Source organism: Dromaius novaehollandiae, chromosome 2 (genome assembly GCF_036370855.1).
Source record: "Dromaius novaehollandiae isolate bDroNov1 chromosome 2, bDroNov1.hap1, whole genome shotgun sequence".
Taxonomy (NCBI): Eukaryota; Metazoa; Chordata; class Aves; order Casuariiformes; family Dromaiidae; genus Dromaius; species Dromaius novaehollandiae.
The window spans coordinates 15222428-15248859 of NC_088099.1; the positions used below are offsets into that span (position 1 = coordinate 15222428).

At 46.7% G+C, this 26432-nt stretch overlaps 1 protein-coding gene and 1 long non-coding RNA gene across 3 annotated transcripts; one reads left to right on the forward strand and one right to left on the reverse strand.

Annotated features, from left to right (window-relative positions):
* Positions 1 to 2008: 2008 nt before the first annotated feature.
* Positions 2009 to 5228, reverse strand: LOC135327434 (uncharacterized). 2 transcript variants are annotated; one of them, XR_010387557.1, is made up of 2 exons: positions 5013 to 5228; positions 2009 to 3653 (listed from the first exon to the last, which is right to left on the reverse strand). It is a non-coding gene; the product is annotated as an uncharacterized LOC135327434 (long non-coding RNA). The 2 variants fall into 2 exon arrangements; XR_010387556.1 differs by having other exon boundaries at positions 4889 to 5228.
* Positions 5229 to 6282: 1054 nt separating this feature from the next.
* Positions 6283 to 9472, forward strand: FZD8 (frizzled class receptor 8). The gene has a single exon (XM_026101527.2). The coding sequence runs from the start codon at positions 6874 to 6876 to the stop codon at positions 8854 to 8856; it is 1983 nt and encodes a 660-aa protein (XP_025957312.2). The 5' UTR covers positions 6283 to 6873; the 3' UTR covers positions 8857 to 9472.
* Positions 9473 to 26432: the final 16960 nt, after the last annotated feature.

A 26432-nucleotide genomic window follows, 5' to 3' on the forward strand; every position in this document is an offset into this window, starting at 1 on the left:
CACCATTTTTTATTAAAATAAAAATAGAGGAAGGTTTTTAAGGGTGAGTTACAGCTGAGACTAGGCACTCTAAGAGCTCCATATAAGCAATTCCAAACACTGCTTAATTCTAATTCATGGAGCTAACATCTTTGACTAATGCTATAAAGTGAAAAGTGCTAACACGACTTGTCATTCTCAAGGCCAATGTATTCATCAAAATTAATACAAGCCCAAGCCTGCTGTTCTTATTCATATTTGAAATCATCAGCCACTTATGTGTTGTCCCAGCAAAATTAGCAAATGAAGGATTAGTCAGGATCTAACCCCAGAGATAAAAAGTTTGTTTAGAGTAAGTGAAACACAAAGAATAAATATTCAGAATGAGTGATGAAAGATATGTTTGTTATTTCAATTTTAACTTCAGGGCAATGAGTAATTTCAGTATGAATTTCTAAGTGTGATTTTTATCATTTGATATTTTAAAAATTACTGCCGTCCATCCTCCATCTAAAGCAGGGATTGGAAACAGTGATACTTAAAGACTGTGGACTTCAAACATATGCAAAACACTATTCCTTTGAATGATGCTATTATTGACTTTTGAGGTGCAAAAAGTAATTTCGGAATCTAAGAACAACTTTGTATTGTCCATGGATTAACAACACAAGTTCCCCTTCAAATCGATACCACACGGTTTTGCTTCCTGATTTTATCTGGGTTTTATCCTTATCCATGCCTTTCAACACAAAGTGTCCTTTTTTCCTTCAGTTCATGTCCATGAAATACTTCTTCCTAAGTGCATGGCCTCATTAATTTTTCATTTCATTTACAGCACGCGAGAGGGCATACACATAAGCTAATGTCTCCATATAATTTATGCAAATGCTGGTAAATCAAAGTGGACGACACTGCCTAATCTGTCCCTGCATAGACTCAGATAGCCCAGACTAGCCTACTACGGATGGGGCATCCTTAGCTCAAAGCCTTTCCTATCAGCTCCTTGCAATGTAGTAACAGAGTCACTCCACATCTGATTTACAGTGTATGAGAAAGAACCCTGTACTCCCCAGCTTCTCTGTTACAGTTCTTCCATATACACTGTCAGCATCAAAACTCAGAACTGGCAGGAGCTGCTTGTGCTATTATCCCGTCTGCTATCACATAACCCAAATATATGTACCATTAAGGTCAAGTTATAGAGCCCCCTTAATTCCTCAAGTAAATCTGGCATCAAAGACCAGAGGTATTGCAATCTGTAGCACAGGTGTATTATAAATAGCATCTGCCAAATAGCTGGCAAAATAAAAATTAATATTAGGTTAAAATGAAAAATGTTGTCCTCAAGAATACTTACTTTCTTTCATAATCCTTATAATCCACATCTTCTTGCATCCCTTCCTCCGCTGTGGCGCTTTGCTGAAGATGAACAAAACATCATACGATGCACTGAGTGACAGTACATTACAGGCCAGTCAATGATCGCATAATGTGGGCAAATAAAGGTAAGCCCTTTGATAGAGATTGATTTTATGTATGCTAAACAACTGTTCCCACTAACATCCTGTGCTGATTCTGCTGTTCCTGCTGCTTCTCTAGCTAAGCCTACACATCCAAAGCAGCCTCGGGACAAAGTCTGGTCATGGTGTGCTCCCACGTTCTGCAGAAAGTCCTCTAACGACATTCAGGACCACAGCCTGCAGCTTCACCACTGGAGCACTCCTCAGAACACAGCACTGATCAACCACTTTGTCATCCTTTATGGTACAGGGACAGCAAAGTACACTTCCAGCAGTTTCTCCTCCGTCCCTACCACCTGCTCACTGTACTCCAGGAGTAGCACTAGATTCAGCCTATTTTCTTGCTGCCTGCAGGCTCTCTCACCTCTCACTGACCAACGTAGCACCATGGGACTACGCCCATCCACAGTCACGTTTGACATCCCTGAAAAGTTAGTAAACAGAACACGATTTTTCTTGTCTACAAAAAGCTTGCATGGATCACAATAAAAAATAGGCTGCCTCAGAAGATGTGTTAATGCTATTTATTTTTTCTCTCAGGCAATAAAAATCCATCAAAATATAAGATATGTATGAGCACTTGTACTCTCCCATCCCTGTCTCTGCAGGATTTTCAGTGATGGATTTTTGCCGATGATTCTCACTTTGCATACTTGCAGAAGTACAAATCAGTGCGTTCCTTTCCGTATTTGAAGTGCCCACCATGTTGCTCCATTCTGGACCTCATGTGGCATGAGGAAGAAAAGGTTGGACTGGAAAAAAACAGAGTTTCATTCATCCTTATTTGGTACTTTTTAGGGAAAAACTGAACAGAATAAGATGCCACAACTCTATCTTACGCTGTCTACTAACCTTGCAGCAAAGATATTCTTTCCTCCAGTTCCCATTTACCCTGCCCTCAAAAAGTCCCCCAGTTTCTAGTTTCATGCTGTTGTTCAGTGTTTTGCCCATGCAAAATCTCTTATGTCTTGTAGCTAGCCAGAATTTCTGGAGACAGTCCCTGGATAAAGCGCTGTGGCCTGCGATAGGAAGGAGATCAGCCCAGACGGCTATAACAGCCCCTTCTGGATTTAATCCATGAAATTACTGGCTTCAGTCAAGGCTTCATTCTAACAAGATTATTTGAACAATTTCCACGGACTGAGTTTTTCTTTTCAAACATTTTTATAAAAGCACCATTCATTGACCTATCCAGTGCAGACAATGCCACACCAAAATTTACTGGTGAACAGTAGATCTGAATTAGAAAGCAATTTTATTTCACTCTTATAAACTAAACATCAGTTTTTTAAAAAAATAAGAAAGAAAATCTTAAAAATCCTGGACTTTATGTGGTATTTTTCTTTCAAATAAGAAATCAACAGCCAATTTACTAATCCCCCTGTACTATAAAGCCCTGTAGTTATCATTAACTGTTTCGGTGTGATCCATATGACACCAAGGGCAAAGTCTTATACACAAACACACACAAACACACACACACAAAGCTTATTTTAGAGGGAACATTAACTGTATCTCAAGCAGCACCCTAAATTCTTGAACACAAGTTTAGAAACAAAAGTTTTTGATAAGATTTCAGAAAATCTGTGGCAGCCGAGACTTGCAAAAGTTTTATGTACCTGGTGTCAAATCTATAGGTTTGCAAAAGGTTGTAATACCTGTAACATTTTTGCGTTCATCTCCTGGCTTTATATTTCCACATGATTTGATGACTGCACAGCTGTTTTGAAACCTCTACAAAAATGCTCTAAAGTAATCTATACTATCATAGCAAAGCTCAGGTTTTTAGAAAATGCAGCTGCTGTATTTTCTGGAAAAACACGCTAACCATTTTTAAGACTTGACCCTTGATTCTTTCACCTCAATACTTCTACTGACTTCAGGGAAGTCTCAGTGTGTGAGGAACACAGAATGGGCTGTGACTCCACAGCCTTAAGCCATCCAGGCTGCTTTTCAGTTAAATAATGTAAAGCACCTCCCTACAGCTGTGCTTTTTTATATATCTGGAAGACAATTTCAAAAATTATCAAGGTCTTACCATGGAATTCGGATATGTAATGGTTACTATATTGCTATAAAGGTCCACATTACCAATTTTGTTATTACTGAAAAGCTTCACAATATACAGTATCTTTGTGTGGCATCTCTTTGACACTGCAAAAAAAACCAAGAACCCATGAATGACAGTAAAAATGAAGCCAAGCGTACAATTGAGAAACTTGGTATTCTCTTATTTCTAGGAGAGTTATGGCGTAATTCTAAACTGTAGCGTTCAGCATGTCTCCCAAGCTTCCTCAGTGAAATATTGCGATGGAAATTTTACAGCATCTGTGTTGCTTTTGGAAGCCATCACTTCACATCTGCTGTCTCTGTAGCGTCGAGCTTAAGTTCAGCGTAAAAAGGTACTTTGTAATAAGCAACGGGAATCCTGACAGCGCGGTAATTTACAGGCTCGCCCGGCTCTCCTGACTAGACTCGCGCATTTTTAGGTTCTGCAGAGATTTCTGAATAGGGTACTTTTCAAGCAGCCAACAGCCTAACAGTGACTTCTTAAAAACGCATCATCACACCCAGGTCTAGAAGGAGACTTTTTAAGCCCCCGTCAGCCACGGAGCCCTCGAGCAGACGACGAACTGCTCGCTGCAGCTCCTCCACCGGGCAGCGCCCGCAGCTCACACTCCCAACGCTTCTCCCCGCAGCACTAACTGCTCTAAATCAGCACTAAAACAACCATCTGCCGCTCTACGGAGAGTGCCGATTTTGGCCAAAATAACAGTAATAATAACGGCAGGCTCCGTGCGGCAGCGGGAAGGCGCGCAGCACCCAGGGCACGGCCGTGCCCTCGACACCGTTGTGCGCCACGTCGGCAGGTGAGCGCTGCTCCCAGGTGGGCGGCGGGGCCGCGGGAAGGAGGGTCTGGTAAGCGACGGCAATGATTACATGGGAAACGTGTTTATTGCTTCATTATTACCCATTTCCTCCTAAGTGGGTAATCTGTGCACCCATTTAAATGAGAAGGAAGGAGGAGTGGAGAGGATCCTGTTAACAGAGGCAACAAACTTCGGGTCCCTTTTGTGCTGTCTCAGGCGCTTCGTTTCCTACCGACGCCGACTCCACAGCTCCCGCACGGCCCCCCCGGGGGAGGCTTTTACACACACACGGCTCCCACACGGCCCCCCCAGAGGAGGGTTTTACACACACCGGCTCCCTCACGGCTGCCCCGGGGGTTTTACACACTCACACCGGCCCCCTCGTCCCCGCGCTGCGCCAGCCTCGCCCCTCCCGGCTGGAAACCTGACAAACCACAAAACTCAACGCCACCAAAAATCCCCCCCCCCCCCCGCCCCGCCACCCTCCCGGCGAACCGAACGGCTTGTTCCCGAGATTACAGTAATTACAGCCCCAGCGTGAGCTCCATACAAGCGCTAAACGAAACAGCACATCAATTAAAACACAAACGCCCCGTCCTGCGAGGAAGACAACCCCCCGGCACGGCCTAACGAGCGCGCCGACCTGCCGCCCGCCGCCGCCACCCTTAAGGTGGTCCGGTCCGTCCGCCACCAGCGGGGGGGGGGGGGGGGCGGGATCCCCCCGCTGCCCGCGCAGCGGGAGCTGGAGAGCAACGAGCCCGGTCGGGGAGGCGGCGGGAGCCGGGGGTGGGGGGGCGGGAGCCGGCCGCGGGCACCGGCGGCGCCTGCGCGCGCCTCAGGCCCGCTCAGGCCCGGCGGCTGCCCGCGGCCCGCCGCAGCGCAGCGCAGCGCCGTCCCGTCCCGCCGCGCCCGCGGGAGCTTGGCCCCGCCGCCGCGCCGGGTCCGCCCCCCTCAGCGGCAGCGCGGTTACACCGTCCCCGGCGGCAGCGCATCCCTCCCCCGGCCGCGGAGGGAAGCGGCCTCCCTGTTAACGGTAGCTCTCGCGGCAGCGCGGCGTTAGCACCGCGGCTCGCCTCCACAGCCGTGGCGCGGGGCGGCCTCTCCGCGCCCGGCACCGCCGAGCCGCCGCGCTGCGCGGCCGCGCCAGTCCCGTGCCCGGGGCGGCGCTGGGCTCCCCGCGGCCGGCGCTCACCTGCCGCGCCCGGCGGAGGGGGGAGGCTCCCCGCAGCGCCGCGCGGAGCTTCAGCGCCATCGGTGTCCGGTGTCACCGGGGAGCCCCGGTGCCGCGCAGAGGAACGCGTGTGCATGTGTGTACATATATACATATGTTTTATTAAGTTGGCGAGCAAGTGCACTCTTACTTGGCGCTGCCCCGGTTTCGGGAACCCCGGTGCTAACAACTGACGCCCCCCCCCCCCCATTACCCGCCCGCGGCCGCAGCCGCTCCGCCCGCTGCCTCGCGTGGCACGTGCGCGATGCTCCCCCTGGCTGAGGCGCGGCCCTGCCGCCGTGGTGAGGGAGCACCGGGAGCGGGACCTGCAGCGCTCAGACCCGCGCGCACAGAAAACTCCCTCCGCTGCACAGCGCGTGAGGGAGGACAACTTCGCCCGACACCTCGGGCTGCTGCTAAACTTGCCGCGGCTCCTCGACTGAGCCTGCTCCGACTGAAAACGCTCGCGGAGGGAGAGAAGCGCTCCGGGGCAAAGGGGGTCCGCGCCTCCCTGGCGGCCCCCAGGCACCCCCCCGCCGGGCTCCCCGGCGCGGAGCAGCGCCGCGCGGACAAAGCGTGCAGGGCCGCCGGGAGCGCTCGGCGGCGGCGCCGCTCCACCTTAAGGAGGCCGCGGCCGTTGGCGCTCCCCGCCCGGGCCCGCGCGATAGGCGGGCGGGGCGGGGCCTGGCGGCGCTCGCTATAAATATTCATGAGAGCGCGGCGGCCGGACTGGCGCTGCCGGGGCCGCGGAGCGACAAGTTGCGCGGAGGCGCCGCCGCGGCTCGGCGGGCGCGTGAGGGGCGAGGGGCGCCCGCCGGCGGCGGCGGCGAGCGAGGACTGGCCGGCCGGCGGCCGCCCGCGGAGCCGGGCGCTCGGGCGGCGGCGGGAGCCGCTGCGCTGCGCTCCGGCCGCGGCAGCGCCGCTGCCCGCTCGGGGCGGGGGGCGTCCGGCGCCGCGCCTCCGCGCCGCCTCAGCCATCTTGACCGCGCCGCGCGGGGGCCGACGCGGAAAGTTGCTGCGCCCTCGCCGCCGCCGCGCGGGGACGGCGCCCCCCGCTCGGCCGCCCCCGCCGGGAGCATGAGACGGCGGCTGCGGAGCCTGCCCTGAGCCGACCCCCCCCCGCGGCGCGGCGGAGGGAAGGGGCTGCCCCGCGCGGGCGGCCGAGCCCCGCGCAGCCCGGGACGGAGCGGGGCCCCGCGGCGCGGCGCGCTCGCCCTACGGCCCCCGGACGGGTAGCGGCGGCCGCGGAGCGGGGCGGGAGAGGAGCCGGCGCCGCCGCCGCCAGCCGCCGAGCATGGAGTGGAGCTACCTGTTGGAAGTCACCTCGCTGCTCGCCGCCCTGTGCCTGCTGCAGCGCGCCGGCTGCGCCGCCGCTTCGGCCGCCGCCGCCGCCTCCTCGTCGGCCAAGGAGCTGTCGTGCCAGGAGATCACGGTGCCGCTGTGCAAGGGCATCGGCTACAACTACACCTACATGCCCAACCAGTTCAACCACGACACGCAGGACGAGGCCGGGCTGGAGGTGCACCAGTTCTGGCCGCTGGTGGAGATCCAGTGCTCCAGCGACCTGCGCTTCTTCCTCTGCAGCATGTACACCCCCATCTGCCTGGAGGACTACAAGAAGCCGCTGCCGCCCTGCCGCAGCGTGTGCGAGCGGGCCAAGGCCGGCTGCGCGCCGCTCATGCGCCAGTACGGCTTCGCCTGGCCCGACAGGATGCGCTGCGACCGGCTGCCGGAGCAGGGCAGCCCGGACACGCTGTGCATGGACTACAACCGCACCGACCTCACCACGGCGGCGCCCGCCAAGCCCCCGCCGCGCGGCGCCCGGCCCGGCGGCCCCGCCAGGCCGCCGCCGCCCGCCCCCGCCGCCGAGGCGCCGCGCCCGCCGCCGCCGCCGCCCTGCGAGCCGGGCTGCCAGTGCCGCGCGCCCATGGTGTCCGTGTCCAGCGAGCGGCACCCGCTCTACAACCGCGTGAAGACGGGGCAGATCGCCAACTGCGCGCTGCCCTGCCACAACCCCTACTTCAGCCCGGACGAGCGCGCCTTCACCGCCTTCTGGATCGGGCTCTGGTCCGTGCTCTGCTTCCTCTCCACCTTCGCCACCGTCTCCACCTTCCTCATCGACATGGAGCGCTTCAAGTACCCCGAGCGGCCCATCATCTTCCTGGCCGCCTGCTACCTCTTCGTCTCCCTCGGCTACCTGGTGCGCCTGGTGGCCGGCCACGAGAAGGTGGCCTGCAGCGGCGGTGCGGCAGCCGGCGGCGCCGGGGCCGGGGCTGCGGGGGCCGGGGGCGGCGCGGCGGGGGCGGCAGGGGGCCGCGGCGCGGCGGCCGGCGCAGCCGAGCTGCAGCCCGAGTTGGCCGTGGCCGAGCACGTGCGCTACGAGAGCACCGGCCCGGCCCTGTGCACCGTGGTCTTCCTGCTCGTCTACTTCTTCGGCATGGCCAGCTCCATCTGGTGGGTCATCCTCTCCCTCACGTGGTTCCTGGCCGCCGGCATGAAGTGGGGCAACGAGGCCATCGCCGGCTACGCGCAGTATTTCCACCTGGCCGCCTGGCTGCTCCCCAGCGTCAAGTCCATCGCCGTGCTGGCGCTCAGCTCCGTGGACGGGGACCCAGTGGCGGGCATCTGCTACGTGGGCAACCAGAGCCTGGAGAACCTGCGGGGCTTTGTGCTGGCGCCGCTGCTCATCTACCTGGCCATCGGCTCCATGTTCCTGCTCGCTGGCTTCGTCTCGCTCTTTCGCATCCGCAGCGTCATCAAGCAGCAGGGTGGCCCCACCAAGACCCACAAGCTGGAGAAGCTGATGATCCGCCTGGGCCTCTTCACGGTGCTCTACACTGTGCCAGCCGCCAGCGTGGTCGCTTGCCTCTTCTATGAGCAGCACAACCGGCCCCGCTGGGAGGCCACACACAACTGCCCGTGTCTCCGTGACCAGCAGCCTGATCAGGCCCGCCGCCCGGACTACGCCGTCTTCATGCTCAAGTACTTCATGTGCCTGGTGGTGGGCATCACCTCCGGCGTCTGGGTCTGGTCCGGCAAGACCCTTGAGTCCTGGAGGGCCCTCTGCACCCGCTGCTGCTGGGCCAGCAAAGGTGCCGCTGTGGCCGGGGGCACGGGGGCAGGCGCAGGCGGGCAGGCTGCAATTGCTGCAGCAGGAGGACTCGGGGCCGGAGGCGGTGGCTCTCTCTACAGCGACGTCAGCACCGGCCTGACGTGGAGGTCAGGCACCGCCAGCTCCGTCTCCTACCCCAAGCAGATGCCCCTGTCTCAAGTGTGAGGAGGGGGAAAGAGGCCAAAGGTTAGGGAATGAGGGACACTGGCCTGCCTAAAATGCCCCCTCACTGTTTGGTGCCATTAATGAACCCCTAATGGTCCCTATTAGCCACAGCTTGTATAGAACAATGCAGCTGGCAGAGGCCCCAGGCTCCGGGCCCCCTCCTCCCTCCCCGCCATTCATATGCAGGGAGCATGTACTTCAAGGAGCCAGCTTATTATTTTGCTGGCAGAGGAGGGTAGAGGCTCACCCGTGTCTTGCAGAGGGCAAGGCAAAGCGGCTTCTGGTTTGCTCTGGACTAACAGTAGCTCTTCCCTCGTGGGAGGGAGGCGAGAGTGCTGGGACTGCAGGTTTTTGGGATATTAATGACCAGGCAAATGCCTTATAATACAGACTGAATCAAAACATGTCTTAATTATACACCCCAGATAAATACGGGTTTCCTACATTAAAGGATGTATTTATATAATTATTTGTTACTTTGTACAGATGTGTAAAATATGTATATATCCAAAGCTATACAGTCTGTAAATTTTTTTGTAAAAAAGTTTAGAGGCTACCCCTGTAAGAGCAAATATGAGTATTCTATTTTGTCAATAAAATGACTTTTGATAATTGACTTTTTCAAGCTTTCCCCTCCTCCTGCCCTGATTATTCCAGCTGCTGTGTCATTAGTTGCCTCTGATGCTGAGAGATATAAACTGAGCTACGTTCATGCTCCAGTCACTAATCTATAATAGATAGCCAGCTATGTTAAAGTAGTGGGATTTGTAGACAGATGGAGAAAAAGTCTTCAACAAGTCATTCTGAAAAAGTTGCCACAACTGGGAGGTGCCTTACCGTAGTTCTCTGCTCTGTGCATTTTAAATGACAGTGTCCTTAAACTGCACCTGTACAGCAGAGTCATCTCACATGGGTTGTTAGGTATCCTTTTTAAAATGAATGTTGTTTTACGAGTGTGAACATGCTTCTCCTGCCTGTTGTCTGTGCTTTTCTAAGCACCTGCCTTTCCAGGGATGCATGCTGCTGAAGTGTAAAAGGCCCATGTTTTAAATTTACAGATTTATGTTTTACAGGGGAGCAGTGAGTTGAAATTTGTTAGATCAGTCTCTCCTTAACAGATTAAACTAACATATTAACCTTTCATACTTAACTTTTGTATATCAAATATGGTCCTTTTTTCAAGAGAAAAGGTATTGTTCTTCTGTCAGGACTAAGCTAATTTATTTGAGCAGAAGGCTGTTGAATTAACAGAAGAATGCTTTGGCAATTGTTGAACTTTTTACCTGTCTGCCCAGTGGCTCAGAACATCATTCCTTTAAGAGGAGCTAAATGAATAGGGTTAATCTGTAGGGAACTTGGTTTCTTTTGAGTTTGGGAAAACTTTGATCTTTTCTCTTCACCAAACGTGATGTATAGTCTGAAGTTTCTTTCCCTGCTGCCTGGTTCCTCTTGTTGCAGACCAATTGGCCACCATGGAGCCTTAAAGTTCTTCAATTAAAGGGACGTGGGACTTTTTTTTATTTTAAGAGGAAGACTTGTAACAGTTAGTGAACACCAGAGGGAAAAGGGAGAACAGCCTTTTAAACAGCTTTTCCCTGCATTGTTAGCCAGACTGCAGGCAGCAAGGCATGGCTTGAAGCATTATAGAAAAGAGCTATGAATGCCCTACAGGTGGTCTGCTCACATAATCTCCCCAATTTAAAACATTTTCCTTTACAGGACAATTGCATTACAAAACTCCCTTCTCTTTTGCTCCTAATTGAACCAAAGAACAACTACAAGATTTTCTTTAAAAATTCTGTGCCTAAAAAAAAATCTATTAACTAAATTCTGGTCTGTTTTCTGAAATGGAATTACTCAATACCAGAAGTAAAACCTGCATTAGACATTACTTTATTCCAGATACTTTTTTTTTTATGTCTTCTGCTTATACTCTGTCAAATTAGCAATAATTTAAAAGCAATTGGTTAGGTTGTGTGTTAGTAGTGAAAAGATAGCCCCAGGTCCCTTATTAACCTGTCAATCATGGTAAGAGATGGGCAGCTACCCTACTAATGACACAGATATCAATCATTATTTGTGGGAAAAACTTTGTTCCATTGAGCACCGACTTGATTATTGGTGTCCCTTTCCAAGTTCCCATAACTTAGTAGATTCCACTTTTACAAAGTTACTAGGATCATGAAAAGGAGGAATTGAAAACACTGATCTCTAAAGCTCCTAGGAAGGAAAAATATTTTAACTTGTGTGTGAAGTATGTTCCACTGGGTTATGCTTGGTGCTTATTTATATACCATTTGACCAGAATTACAATATTGATGTATGTACAAATTGATAAGGCCTATTCTGGACTAGTGTTTTCTTTTAGGTAAGTTACACTGTTAAAAAATGTTTCCAACAATGCAGTTATTGCAATATTTAAATCAATGTGACAATTTTCATTGCTGTCTGTGGCGCTAAGGTAGAAGTTTTCTTTCTGCTAGGGAAGTACTACATACGGAAGCACAGTCACTCGCCAGATAAAATCTGTTCCTTCCCCTCCAGTGAATTCTAGCAAGGAAGACAAAAAAAAACAAAACAAAACAAAATCCACACCCTGAGCCAAAACTATTTTGTGAGAATTTGTTTAGATAGGTCTCTTGCAGACTGCTGGTACAGGTTGCTAAGAGCGTTTTTAGTAAAATGACAGGAAGCAGTTCTGTGGCTTAACTTATCCAGGAATCAGCTAAAAGGTGCTATAGGTGAACTTAATCAGAAAAGCTGTCTCAAAACTAATTAGGTTAGCAAGATGCCTGCTTTAGCACTTGGAAGTGACTGAGCAAGAGTGTAGAGATTAAACAAATAAAGATTAGACAAAATTCAAATCACTAGAAACCCAAAACTGAGGAAAATGCTGGAGAAGTTCATTTGCAAGTAAAGATTTTTGTGCATCAGCATAAAACTTGTGTCAAAAAAAAAGGGCATTTAGGTATACAAGAAATACAAATCCATAGTTACACTGAACTTCACTTTTTCACATTATTATGATGCACTTTATTGGACTTTGAGGATAGATGTGCTATGAAGACATGCCACACACACACGCACACAAAATGGTGAGGTGGTAGGAGTTATATTTTAACTTTCAAGGTCTGATGATAATTTGCACGCTACTTAAAGGTACCAGAGAACTACCAGAAGCAATCACAGCAGATGGGGACAGACCCACTGAGCACGGTCTGTGCAGCCCCATGCAGGCGTGGGCCCACTGTGGGCAGGGGCAGCGTCGCCCCCCTGGCAGCTCTCCTGTGCTGGCTCACGGGAGAGCTGGGGGAAATCTCTGCCATCTCTTAGGTCGCTCCATAGCACACTTTGCATAGCAGCATTTTGAAAGCTGGATACGAGGCAACTAACAGCATCTTTAGGCTAACAGAAAGGTCTGAGTGCTCCACTAAGGAGAGTGACTGAGCTAGCAGAGAAACACAAGTTGGATTTTTTTCTTCTCTCTTAACTAGCATACCTTTGCAATACTCCTTCTTTCTGGGACCCTTTCCTGCTTTACGTGTTCCTGCTTCTAAAGGAAATGCCATGCACTATTCTCCTCCTGCTTTAATGACTGAATAATCCTGCAGCCTCCTAAGGAGCTGGCCCAGCTGCCTGGGGGCTTTTTAAAATGAGGCAGAGCAGCCCAGGTGTGCTAAAGGCGCTCAGGAGTGACCCTATCCCTGGGCCCTTGTGCTGCTTGCCTTAGAGCTGCATGGAAGTGTCCTGCAACCAAGTTGCTCTTGTGCTGGGCAATGCCCAAAGCTTTGATAATTATGATTATCATGGGAAGGAAGGGAATTTGGATGGGGCGGAATTGGAAAATTCTTATAACTTGAAATAATGTGAACATAGCCAGACATTCTGGGAAACTTTTTATGGTTCCTGCAATAAAAGACACGTGAAGGCTAAGACTGGTACACAAGGAGTTTTTCTTTTACTTTCTTTCTTACGCAATATTTGAAAATCAAAGTATTGTGGTGCTGCCCTCTTAAAGAGTTTTTCCAATGCGTGTGGCCGATCCTAAGAAGGCCCCACAGATGTAGGTAAGTAACACTGAGGCAAGGGGGCAATTTCACACTCTCCTCAGCGTGTTTCACCAAAGCTTGAGAGCCCGGGTTCAGATGCCTAGCTAGACACCTGAAGCTGACATGTAGGAAAATCAATAACAGTTTTCCACCAGAGGAAATCAGTATTGAAAGCCGGAGCAGAATGCCCACATTTGGAAAGGAATCTGCAGCCAGCAAGGGAATACCAGAGATCTTGGGTGAAATCCAGGCCCACTCTGAAGTAAGTGTCAAAACTTCAGTACAGGCAAGATATCACTGATTCCAGTGCCCATGCTCGGCACACTTATTTTCACAAACACTGTAAGCTGCAAAGCCAAGGGTAGCCTGCATAGTAAGTTAATCCTCTTACCAGTAAAGACATGGAACTTTTAATGGGACAGACAAATCACCTATCACAGGAAAAAAATGCAATGGTGAACAAACATTCAAAAAAGACAAAAGAAAGATGATCTTGGAGTGAAAGCTCAAAAGAAAGATGATCTTGGAGTGAAAGCTCACCTACATTCAAGACTGTGCTGGAGGAAAGTCCAATGTGGCCCAGTCAAACCAGCTTTTGGAATCAAAACCAGCTTCCAAAGCATCTGCTACAATGTGCCCCAAGCATGCCCTGCTGCTGCCCCCTGCTTTCGGGTGCCACGTGGCCTGCATTTTGCAGGGCACACATCTCCTTGCCCCGCATCCGGCCCAGAAACCCGCTATTCCCAGCAGGGAGCAAGGGGGGAGCAGTCCCTTTCCATTCCCCATCATGACCATGCTCCCCCTCTTTCTGTCCAACACACCAAAACCAGGTGGTATTGAAACGATAGCACATTTCTGCCTAGAATCAAAGAGGTTTGGCAACACAGATCACCCTGAAAGGGGCAGGATGATCCTTAGAAGAATAGGAAAAGTGACTTACAGAAGATGGTACAAGGAAGAAATATTAAACAGGGCAGACTGTCTGCATATGGTCATGATTTTCTAGGCAATTTTCAAGAAAACTCAATTACAAATGTTCAGACAGCTCTATTTATTTAGGCTTTTATAAGTGCCCATCATTACTGTAATCAGGTATCTGAATTTCACTAGTTCAGCAGAAAGGCTCACACATCGTAAATGCTATGGTACTACGGAAATAAGTAGCGTCTGGTATTAAAATGTGGAGCCATAATCTAAGGTGACTAAGGATAGTCAAATCACTTCAGAAACTAGTTCCTAAGGTCAAATGCTGAATCAAGTTTTTTGAAGGCTGAGATAATACTTTTTCACTCCTACAAGTCTCTTATCTATGATCTCAGAATACTTTACATTCACTAGTTAATTCATAGTCAAATTTCTTCTTGGGAGACAAAAATCACAGTAATACCAGGCTCACAAAACTTAACAACACGATGAGATTTGATGGAGTTAATTGAAAAGAAGCAGAGCAGCCTATGGCCATCACCCGAGGCTTATCAAACTCCATCTGTTAAGTAAACTGAAGGGCTAATGTTACATCATCTTTAAAAAAAAAAGTAGAGAAAAATGACACATTCTTCCCATTCTCTAACACAGTTGTGGAAAAGACTATTTACAGCAGTTTCAGAGTTGTATCAGGCCAAAAATCGTAGCAAATGAACTAATTCTGGCAGAAACCGCTGTGCAGGAGCAGCCCACTTTGGGCCGTGGCGGGGAGGGACGGGTGCCGCGGGCAGCGTGCGGGGTGGCGGCAGCACGGCGCGTCTCACCGAGCATCCGGCAGTGCCCTCGGCCGGAGGAAACGGGGAATTTCAGCCTTGGTCGCCTTCCCAAAGAGCAGCTCTCGGCTCCGGTGTGCCGGACTGTGCACATGTGGGCACCTATGGTATGGATGTGCTTGCACGTGAGAGAAAAGGGGAAACCGGGCTCGTTTTTGTCCGGCCGCAGCCTTGCCCGGAGAGTGCCGCCAACTGGACCCCCTTTGCCGGAGCCTCCCTGGGCTGAGTTTCTTCTCACCCCGGGCCTCAAAGCCCAGAAGAGCATCTGTCTCCAGATCTGCTACTTACCAAGGCCCCAGTTTTCCAAACATTTAAGTGGTGGCATGACTTGACAGCAGGATTACTCCTGTCATCCAGATGGCCTTTGTGATTAGCTTGGAGATGTCCCGCTTAGAAAGACAAGCTCAGGCAGAAATTCATGTCTCCAGTGTCTAAGAAAAGAGCAGGCCACTTACGCTCTCCAGCTGCTGCCCACACGGTCCTCAGGTCCAGGCGTCCCCCTGGTTTCTGAGGGGCCATTCCCCTTCTCTGTCACCCCTCTCACCGGTTCCCCCTTATTTTCCGTGTCACCACTTGCTGTTTTCCCAGTGAACTGCAGCTACCACCTTTCTCAATTTCTACTTTCTAGCTGAAATGCTGTATGCCGAGGTCCATGGCTTAAACCCTTCCAGCTTTCCCTCCTTGTCGGTGGGTGTCACAAGGGCAGTGCCCCCCAGGGTACCTGCGAAGGGAGGGAGCGGAGTGCCAAGCGCTGGCGGAGCAGCGAGCCCTCCCCCAGATTTCACCTGCCCTTACACATTGCTGGGACCTGCTGCCAGAACAGCTATCAGTCCTTTTTTAAAATATTGCTTTCCAAGAAAAATTGAAATTTAGTCAGAAAGTTATGATTCAGACCCAATCTACTATAGAGCAGAAAGCTGGGATATTTCATTTGGACATTGCCTGACTTTTTTAATGTGTTTCAGAAAGAAAAACATTTCTTTTCCATCACCATTCCGTTTCACTTTTTCCTTGATATATTTGACTTTCTAGATGCTTTCATACTGATTTTAAATGTGTTAACTAGAATTGGTTGGTATTTTCTTTCCTCCAAACATTTCCCTTTGCTAAAACACACCTACTTAACATCTTTCACACAGAAATGTTGGTTTCAGTTATTTTTTTCTACTTGAAAATGTCAACAGAAGTAACACGTAAAATGACTTGAACAACCCACTTTGTATGTCCTCTGAAATTAGAAAAAAAAATATTTTCATGCTGTGGGAGCTGATTTGTTTCAAAACATCTGTTAATCATGATACCCTCATCATTTTTCAGTGGCTGAAATGATCTATTGCAATATGAATCAGAGAATGTAGCGCTTTGGTTTATGAAAGCGAAGACAGACTGGCTTTCTATCCAAATGCAGGCTAGGAATAAAATGAAATCTAAGTTTACTGAAGGGGTGGGGGCTGTTTCCCGCGGCGCGGGTCCTTGCAGCTCTCGCGCGGCGCGGGCCCCGCACGCTGCTGCCATCTGGAGCTGCGTCTCAGCACGCCCGAGCAGGGCAGAGCAGCAGCCGCGTTACTTTTGTTTCCCCCAAACCTGCTGGGCAGAAAACACAACTACAGCTCTGATTTCTAAGTCCGAATTACTTTTTTGCAAAACTCTGAGGGAGCGATATTTTAGCTGTAACAGTTAGGAAAACCATCTTTTTCCAGCATATAGAGCAGGGCACTAGGAACGGCCAGATCAGCAAACCACCGAGACCCACGAGGAGCTTCATTGCTGCCATCCTCCAGCTCATTAGTGTACGCGAATTGTGTGTGCTGTTTTTAGCAGCTAAAGAGTTATTTATGGCTTCTATGTTCTCAAGCCAAAGTGAGTGAGGGGTGCAACCAGGGCAAACGCATCAGAGCAATGCAAATCACTGACAGGGCATCATGAATGCAAGCTGAGCAGAATTTAAATACAATCCATGAATGAGAGGAAAGATTTGCATGAAGGAAAGAATCATTAGAATCTGATTTAACAAGCAGTATATAAAATGGGCCTTTGCAGCTTAAAATGAAGCAAGGCACATTCACGTTATACATTCTTAATGAAAAAAAAAGCAAAATCACAAAAAAAACCCTAATTTATTAGCAGAGCTTGGAATAGAAATGGTTTTCACAGAATACCTTTAGATCCTGATTCAGAAACTTGTGCTTGATTGCTTTCTTGAATAGGAGTGGATCATGAGCTTGTAGGCTGGTAAGGACTGTTTAAGTGCATGCCAAAGTCCTATTGATTTCAGTGAGATTTTAAAAGATGCTTAAAGTAAGCCTATGCTTAAATGTTTTCCTGAATGAGAGTGCTTTTCTGAATTATGGTTTAACTCATGAATTTATGCAGTGCTTTCAAACATAATTTCTCCTGGGAAAATAGGATTGATGAGAACAAAAAAGCATATATTTCTGCATGTCTTAAAAGAACTTAATAGAGAGTTATTCGGGGGAGAATTATTCGGGGTGAATTTTCTGTGAGATTCAAAAGCCAACAGCAAAAAATCTGTGGAATTTTAAAATAAATGTTTGTAGTGCAACTTTCATAGGCTCTGTATGGCTTCCATCCTAAATTATGGAAGATTTTTAATATTATTTTTAGTATTATATAGATAATGGCAGTCTCTTGGGAAAAAAGGGATATATTGTTTCACAATAAGTGACATTATATTCTGTCTTTGAGAAAGGTAAGAGAAACTGCGTTTAAGAAAGTCCTACTGTCCATAATTTTCAAGTAGCAGTCACAGACACTAGGTAGAACAAACTTTGGCTTAATGTCTCATAAAATGCAGTATGTCCACCTCTAAATATCTTGTCTTTTGAAGTAATGATTGAAGTGGGACTGAGGTGACATTTCATACGTTTTCAGGGTATTGTAGTGGAGGCTTGCAAGATGCCTTTTTGAAATCTATGAAGTGTATGACCACTGTGGTTTTGTTTTTCCATTTACTGCTCTTTTCCTAAATAATTCTACTGTGAAGATGTTTGACACAATATTTCAGGTCAACAGCAACAGTATTCTCCTGACTTTGCTTTCTCTGTCTCTTTTATTGAGCTGAAACAATATCCCATTTGGTGAGAGGTAACATCCTTTACAGTAGTACATCTCCAGCTGTGCTTAAGTAATTCTTGATATTTTAATACATTCATTTTTGCTTTTTTTTTTTTTTTCCCTGTTAGTGCTGTGTTTAGGTGAAGGCTGGGGTTCAGCTCAAGAGCAAGACATCTAAATGCAAGTAAGTGTTTAAATACAGTTTTGTACAGGTAAGCTAAAATCCTGTTGCAGTCGATGGAGTTTTAGTAATGCAGCCAGCGAGTCCTGCCAGGTGAGTCAGTTCACCTCAAAGGAGCCTTGCGGGCCTTAATTCAGAGTGTGACTGAGCCAACAACCAGCTGGGGTTTGAATCAGTTGCCCCCCCCTCTAGTCTGGACACCAAGCTCACAGGTAGGCACCTAAATTTAGGTGACTTAATCTTGAGCTTAGGCCTGCTGAGAGAGTCTGGTGATTATTTCTATCAGTTGCTTCACTGTTGCAAGATTTCAGTATTTTCTCAGTACTATATTCTTTAATTGCAGCTTCTCAAATTTTGCACTTTTTTCTTTGATCTATTGTATTTTTACATGTTTTCTTGGTACAATTTCTAGCTGTGATCATTTGAGAGAGGAGTTTCTTGGCCACAGGTGCTGACCTACTTGGCCCTCCTAAAAATTGTCTGCTAATGGTTTGGGAGGCAGTATTCTTGACAAGACCTTTAATTGGTGTAATCATAATTTGCAGAAAGGAGTTTATTTTATTATCACCTCTTTTGGCAGCCTCCTCGTCTGTGATGATATCCATGTACTATCTTCTGCCTGTTTTTGAAGTATATTAACTTCTGTGTTCTTTATTTTATACTTTAAGATTTATTTTGCTGCTGCTTCTTTTCCTGGCAACATTTTAGGGAGGCCATCATTTATTTTGGTTTGCTTCCTTTTTTTTTTCTTTTTTTTTTTCCTCCAGTTTTCCATATATTAATTTTCCAGACTTTAGATTGGCTTAAAGTGTGTAATGATTTATCTTTAAACCATGCAAGTTCCATTAGTTCCTCTAGAGAGCAGCAAATATGTTTAAATAAAATATTAACCTGATTCAATCTAATGCTCACAGACATTCACTATGTTTATTAACTGAGCTAGCTAAATACTGATAAAAGACAAAGAATGATGAGGAAAGGAAGCCCAATACCCAGGTCTGGCATTTTCGAGCATTACTGAGAACTGTCCTAGCACTAGCACATGGTGTGGTACAGCCCACTGCCCCGCAGAGAAGCTCTGCTTGAGCCTAGCCACCATTCACCAACACCTTATGGCATGGAGCAGAGGGACCTGGGGTGCGACCTGGACCAGGCGCTAGGCTTAGATGAAGCTCTGTGGACTATAAAATTTCCTGTACGTATGTTCCTGTCACCTTACTTGGAGGTCAGCCTCTGTCCCAGGAGACTCGGTTTCCTGAATGTCTATACTAAACTGGATTTTTTCCATCCATGTCCAAAACTGAAGTGATAAAGAGCATTTATGCCTGTGGCCCCCAACACTCCTGGAAGAAACCTGTGGGCCAGTTCCCAAGTCTTCAAAGATGGCAAGCACCCAGAGACACCACGCAGGCCGGCGGTGAGCGCCTGAGCTGAAACCAAAGCCATTTCACAGAGTTTCGAGACAGGTGGTAAGGTGTATGTCACATGTTGCTACCTGGGCTACTCATGGAAAAGGTCAAGAATCTTTATTGTTTTCCAGGATAAAACACTTTTCCTGTCCTTAGTCACACAAGACTGTCAGCCAAGAGGAAGCATTCGCGTTTTCTGAAAAACACCCACAAATTCTCCATTCCTTATGGCCATCGGCAGGCGTCTGACAGATGGGCCCTGTCTCCTGGCATGTGCTAGGGTTTAAGGGAACTTGGCACCGGACAGTGAGCCAGTCAAAAAATTTATGGAAGATAGACAAAGTAAGGGAAAGTCTTCCCAGTCTTCCCACTCTTCTTCAGCCTGAGAGCACTGCTATGTTTTTGGACCCAATAACACTTACATCTTTAAAGGAAGGACAAAGCTCCCTCTGTTCTTTCAGATCAGGCTCCAGAGCCATCAAGAGCTGCCTGCCTGGGCACTCAGATAACTCACAGGGCCATAATAGCAAAGGGAACCCACGGTCTAGTGGGAAAACCCATAAAAAGAGCTTGCAAAAATCTCTAGTGCTTCCAGCCCTGTTGCCAGTAAGGGTTTCCAGCAGTCAAGCTTACTGGCCTATGCTTGAGCTTGTATAAACTGTCCAAAACAGTTCTTGCAAAGCTTTTTCTTTCAGATATGAGCGTGGCCAATTAAGCTAACAAGTCACCCCCGGATTGGCAGAATTCCCATGATTCCAAGCAGAACTACTTTTCCTTATGGTTTTCTGTGAACAAAGCTACATTTCATCACTGCTACCACCCCTCCTGGTGGCATCCACTTCAAATTGCCAGGTACTGGCATTCAAACAGATGCCTCTTTCTCCAAAATAACAGCCTGAGCTTTGGTAAACGTAAAGGGTGCTAAAACACAGTCCTTTCTGCTTCTGCAAGAAGAGTAGGAGGCAGTGGGAGAGTTGCAGGGAAAGGACAAGAACAGTACAAATGCCTGAAAAACCAATTATTTTGTGCAGCCATATACATGTCCCTGTGATTCTGAGAATTCATAGGCAGCAGTAGGTCTTGGATAGCTCTTAATTGCCTGCATTCTCACAACTGCCAACAAATCTTCTGTACAAAGTGATCCACCTTGTGCCAGCACACTGGGTCTGGCAGAGCTGGATATATTCCCAGGGCAGCCTGCAGCATTTCCCTCTCCTCAAACATGTCAGGGCCACACATGCACTTTACAGATATCACTTCGAAGGAGAGGAAGAAAATTGGAGCAAACTGTGGACACCCTGTTTTACTGTAGTCATTTTGGCAGGATTGTCCCGCAGAGTGCCAGCAGCAAGGACCCTGCGGGCCTGATTTCTGGCTTGTAGCAGTGCTTGCTGGATGGACAGAAAGCGTTCAGCACGCCAGGCTTCCTGCCTCCGTCAGCTTCTCAGAAGACGTCGGGATAAGGTCCTGAGAAGTCCACGGCAAAGCAAGCTGCCAAGATCCCTTCTGGAAAAAGGGCTTTGCAGGGATGAGGTAGGCAGGGGCTGGCTGGTGATGAAGCTGGAGGGGGCTGGCAAGGCTGGGAAGTGGGTAGGGCATATATGTGTCTTATATTGCTTGCCCCAAGTTTCATGTGACTTGTGCTTCTGACCTCTGGATCTGGGCTGAGCCAGAGCACCCCATCCCAGGGCGAAGAGTAAACACATTTTGCGTAGGAAGCTGGGGTACCCAAGGTTAGGTGGTGCAGACTGTTCCTCGCGGCCTTTCGAAACAAGAGCCAGCAGCTGGGTAGCCCCAGGTCCGGGTGCAGCGGAAAAACTCAGCCTTCTGCTCCAAGCAGACCCCACCTGGTATCCAGATGGACAGACTAGAAAGAAACTGGCTTTGTTAATACTTCTTTTACTACACAAAACTGGAAAAAACTGACCCTCACTAGCACTTTCTTTGTAGAAACTCATTCTGGCAAACACTTACGTGCTCATTATATGGCCGTGTGCCAGACTGCAGGGAAGACTCAGACAAAGTAGGACAGTCCTCACTGCGAGGATAGGTGAGGTCTTCTGTGAGGTGCTGACTGAGGTGCCCACACCTTCATGATTTTCTTTATATAGTCCAGTTTCAAGAAAGATCCTTCGGATTTTCTGGTCCAGACAAGTTTAACCCAGCATTAACTTTGCAGATGCAGATGTGCTCATGCAATTATGTTACTTATCTACCAAAACACTTTTTTGTGAGGTGCCCTTAGTTTTGCAACAGCTTTTCAACCTGCTCCTATAGCTCAGGATGTGTTTTAACTGTTAAACCAGTTTATCATTAGTCAGCAGAAGTACTCTGTGTTTAAGGTGCTCCATCTGTATCAGCAGGGGCCTGCGAGCTGCCTGCAGCGATGCAGAGGGTGGTTCTGCAGGGACTGGGGAGTCCTGAGACTTGTCTTCTGGTGCCCCAACTAGCCTGCTCTTACAAGAACTGCAAGTGCCCTCCAAAAGCAAGGCAAAATTTAGACAGAATTTGGTCTCCAAAGCAGTATAGGACAACATAGGAACTGACACGGTGCCCAGCTTCCAGTGAGCTGGAGTTGGGGTCCACTGTAGCAAGAAGTATTACCATTGTTAGCAACAGGCATTTGAATAGAAGCGAAGAGCCTAACGCTTTGCTGAATCCAGACCTGTATCTTTAATTCTTAGGATCTTTGGTTCATTCTAGCCGAACTTTTCAAGAGGTAAAATGCATTGAGCCAAACTGGAATATTTTAGAACTCTCGCACAGAGAAATAAAACTACTACTTGGATAATTTCATCAGACCTTTTTTGTGACAGAAACACTGTCCTGAGGGATAATGAAATGTCAGCTGCTGGATCTAAATCAAGCTGGTATTATTTTAAGGCTTTCTGGTGACCTACCAAGTGCTAACTAAATAGGAAGTATGATATTGTTGTTCTAAAGGGTGTCAGTATTTTCGGCTGCCTGTCATACAATATGTCTGTTGGACACAGATAATTTGTCTTAATTTTGGGGATAATTTCCCAGTTACCTGAAAATGTGCATGATCCCTATTGCTATGGACTAAAAATTTTAGATGGATTTAAGTTGACGTAGCTGTGTGTTTCACACTATTCCAGACCATAAGGTGGATAAATGTTACAACCCCCGTCCTCGTTATAAGAAAAACAGTGCCTAGATCATTCCCTAATTTAGGGTCATCTTTCATATAGTTTTATGCTTCTTGGGAGCAATTCCGAGTGGCTATGGGGGGACAGGAGTGTGGCTGAAATTCAAGCTCTTTGGTATTCTCCAGTCATTCAAAATCAGGACCCTGTCAAGATCCTATCAAGGCATATGTAAAAGTCTCCAATGAATCGATGCAAATAGGTGCCTATTGATGCATCAGATTTAGTAAGCTGTGTTATAGATAGTCCATGTTTATATTTCAATAAAATGTTTTAGAAAGAAGCTTGCTGAAGCAGAAGAAAAGCTGGAATTTGTTAGCTAGTATTTCTGTCATCCATCTGCCTTGGAGCATTTGTTCTAGCCCTTCATGGATACCACAGAGCCTTAGGAAAAAGCAGATACCAGAAATAACTGTATAATTGGTTTTTATGTTGCGTGTTAGAGGTAAAAATCAGTCACACTGACTTTTAGAGAAATGAGCAAGCGTGGGTGTCTAGGCAGGGAGGATAAGGAAGGCATTGCTTAACAAGCTTAGTAGGGCTCTAAAAGCGTCTTACCCTGGTCTTTCCTAAAAAAAAGAAGAATACTGCCCACCTCTAGTACTAAGAAAAGGGAGGCAATCACAGAGGACCATGCAAAAATTCATTCTGATTGGTCAAAGCCTTCTGCGTCTTTCCAAAGGCCAAAGGCAACACGTTCAGCAACAGAAAAATCTCCAAACACGCTCCAGTGTGAGGTGCTTAAAGTCCCACAGGCAAAATAAATGATACACACATAGGAAAATAAGAAATGGAAGGACCTGCTTCTGATTGTCGACCCCAAATCTTCCATCCTCCTCGAAGGCACCATATATAAATTTCAGGTTTTAAAGAAAAGCTTGGAGTCCACCCTCATCTTGATTCAGTGAATTGCTCATCAGTGAACGTGTTTCAAAGCTAATCCAGTACCCAAATTAAAGTGTTAGCTGCAATACCTGAAACAGAGATAGCTCTCTATTTTTGGATATTTCCATACTGGAATGGCAAAGGAACAGAAAACCATCCTTTGGGTTAGCACTAGATGTGTACTTCCATAGCTAAATCACAGCTGCAGCGACGGCCCGGGACAGCTCGTCTATCAAATCCAAGCAGAAGAAACAGAAGTGGGAGTGGGTGAAGGAAAGGCAAAAGCTCGTGAACTAGACTGTGATTGTAAGCTAGCTACATGGATGCTAGATTATTTTAAATGTAAAGATATAATTCATACTTTCTGATCAGATTTCTGCATTGCTAAGCTCGTTTTCCAGAATCAGCATTTCTGTCTATCACAGACCAAGAGTTCATGTTATGACTTTAAACAGAGACCATCTAATTTGCAGAACATTTTAACAAAGCAATTACAGTGTAAGAGCACTGCGTTATAAAATTACTTCTCTATCACTTGAATATCAGGCTATTAAAAATAGTACAAAAAACAGGCATTAAAGAAGAGCCTTTTCAACTACTCAACCTTCATAATTTTGGAGATGCATTTTTTTATTATTCTAAAACATTACAAGCAGTAATAATTTATCTTTTCTTCATTGTAATCATGACATTAAAATAAAAGTGTACAATTAATATCCTCTTTAATGATCCCTTCTAGAAAGATAATCACTGCAATAATGATGTATCACACAAGGATAGATAATTTTAATAACTTGAAAAAATACACTAAAGATCTCTACACATAGTTAACTTCAGATTTAATGCTTTTCCTGATGTGAGAGATTCATGGAGAACAACTGCTGCTAATAGGAAATTATGTGTTCCCTAGAGACCTGTCTACAGTGTGTTTCACAAGACAATAGAGAGTCGCCGCTTTCTATTATGCTGATGAGAGCAAATCAGACACCCAACCTAGAGTGTGAAGCATGAGGAGAAAGTGATTATAAGTGTTCAAAATCAGGCTTTGGCTTCTTTTTCAATATTAAAAAACATATTCCAGATTAAAACAAAAAAATTAATCCTTTTGTTCAGAAAAGGGTTTTAAAATCTTTTTTATCTAAGAGTAAAAAAATTAGAAGTATTTAAGTTATTTTTTTTCTGAAATCATGCTGGTACTGCTAAAGCTCCCAAAGAGTTTTGATTTTACTGCACAGAAACATGGAATTTCCAAGGTCTGGGCTCCAGCAACCTATTAGATACTTATTTAGCAAACGCTATGTTTCAGTTAAAGATGCTAAAAAAAAATTTTTTTTTAGGTATTTTAGAATTTTCCAAAGAAAATTATATTTCCTACTGGGAGAATCATAGGTTTCCTGATCAGCTCCAACTCTGATTTCCAGGGAGCTCAAATTCATTTCTGCATAGTTTCATGTCCGGTAGCATAGGAAACTTGATGAGCAATAAATATGGCTTATGTGTTGTTCCGTAAGGGTGCGACTGGCGGAGTAATCCTGTCCTCAGGTATGGCAGCCTTGTCTGTATGCAAGAGCTAAGCTTGGAGGGCAGTGTTACGAGTATTGTGTTTTCAGCCCATCTTCAGAAATGCTTTTTCTGAAGTAACTGGATTAGGAGAAGATTTAAAGACATACTGGCAAGCTTAACAAGCAGCTTTTGTAACATTCTTCTGAGCATGAAATATGTTTTGGAAGGAATTACAAGGTCATGTTCAGAAATTTAAAAGACTAGAGCTTTGCTTAAACAGCAGAAATTCTTGCTACTTCTGTGCTCCATTCCTAAACCTAATCTATTACTTCCTTTACTCTTTCTAGGTCATCTGGACAGAATAGGCATCTTCATAGTGCCTTCTCTTAACATTCAGTGATACTGAATAGAAGGAAATTATGTCTGGTTGCCATCTTGGTTTCTTCTTTCAAATGAATTTGCTTTCCTGTGTCCCCCTCCTCACCGCTGATGTCCCTCCCATCATTTCTGATTTGCTTCGGCCATGAGAGCTCAGATAGTGCAGACACTTCTGTACATTTTCCCTTGGTCTTATCTTGCTAGCAGATTCACCCAGTTCCCCAGATCCTGTCTTCACAATTTAATATATGTGACTTGGAAATAGTCATTAAGAGAGACTCACAGACATTCCCTAAGGAATAGGTTATTGATGCCATAAACTTCCATTCCCCCTCTCCCAAAATGTCCATACCATCCCACTCTTAGTAGGAGTTTTTATTTTTATTCATTATTTATTTATTATATTATATAATTATTATATAATTATATATATATGAATGTTATTATATTATTATATATTATATATATTATATATTATTATATTATATTATTATTATTATATTATATTATTATTATATATTTATTCATTATTTATTTTATTTTTTTATTTTTATTCATTACGCCGACCCCACACTGAGTCGAAGAGGATACAGCCGGGTCTGCAGCGAAGGGGCAGTATTATGAGCAAAGCGCAAAACCTCCCAACAATAAACCACAAACGGAATAAAGAATTTCACTAATTTCCCTGTCTATTCCAGACACAAGCAGGATCTTCTTGATTTAAAAGGAGACTCCTGAGTCATTAAAAGCTGTCTAGCTAGAGACACAAATAAGCAAATTGTGTCCAGCCACAACGCATGTATTATTTATCCTATCCTATTTATAGACATATAGATGTCTCAGTTTGAGGGATGCACAGGATATACTCAATCCACATTTGTTCCTTGCATTCCTTCTCACAGCTGAGAAGATACAGGGAATTATAAAAGGTTTCATTGTTGCAATATTTTGCGACAGTATGTATGATCAGCACAGACTCCATTAAAGAGGCTTTGGAGGCTGAAGAGTTTAAATATTTAATGTTTTTCTGTCTATGATAAGTTTAATAATTAATGTGGCTCCTACCCTGGAAATGACAAAACATACAACAAGCATGCAGGATAAAAGAAACAAGCATGGCTAACAAGAAGGAAAACATTACTTATAATGTAGTAATTAAAAACCTCTGCATA

Coding starts and splice junctions, on each gene's coding strand:
- FZD8 (XM_026101527.2), top strand. CDS start 6,874: ATGGAGTGGAGCTACCTGTTGGAAGTCACCTCGCTGCTCGCCGCCCTG.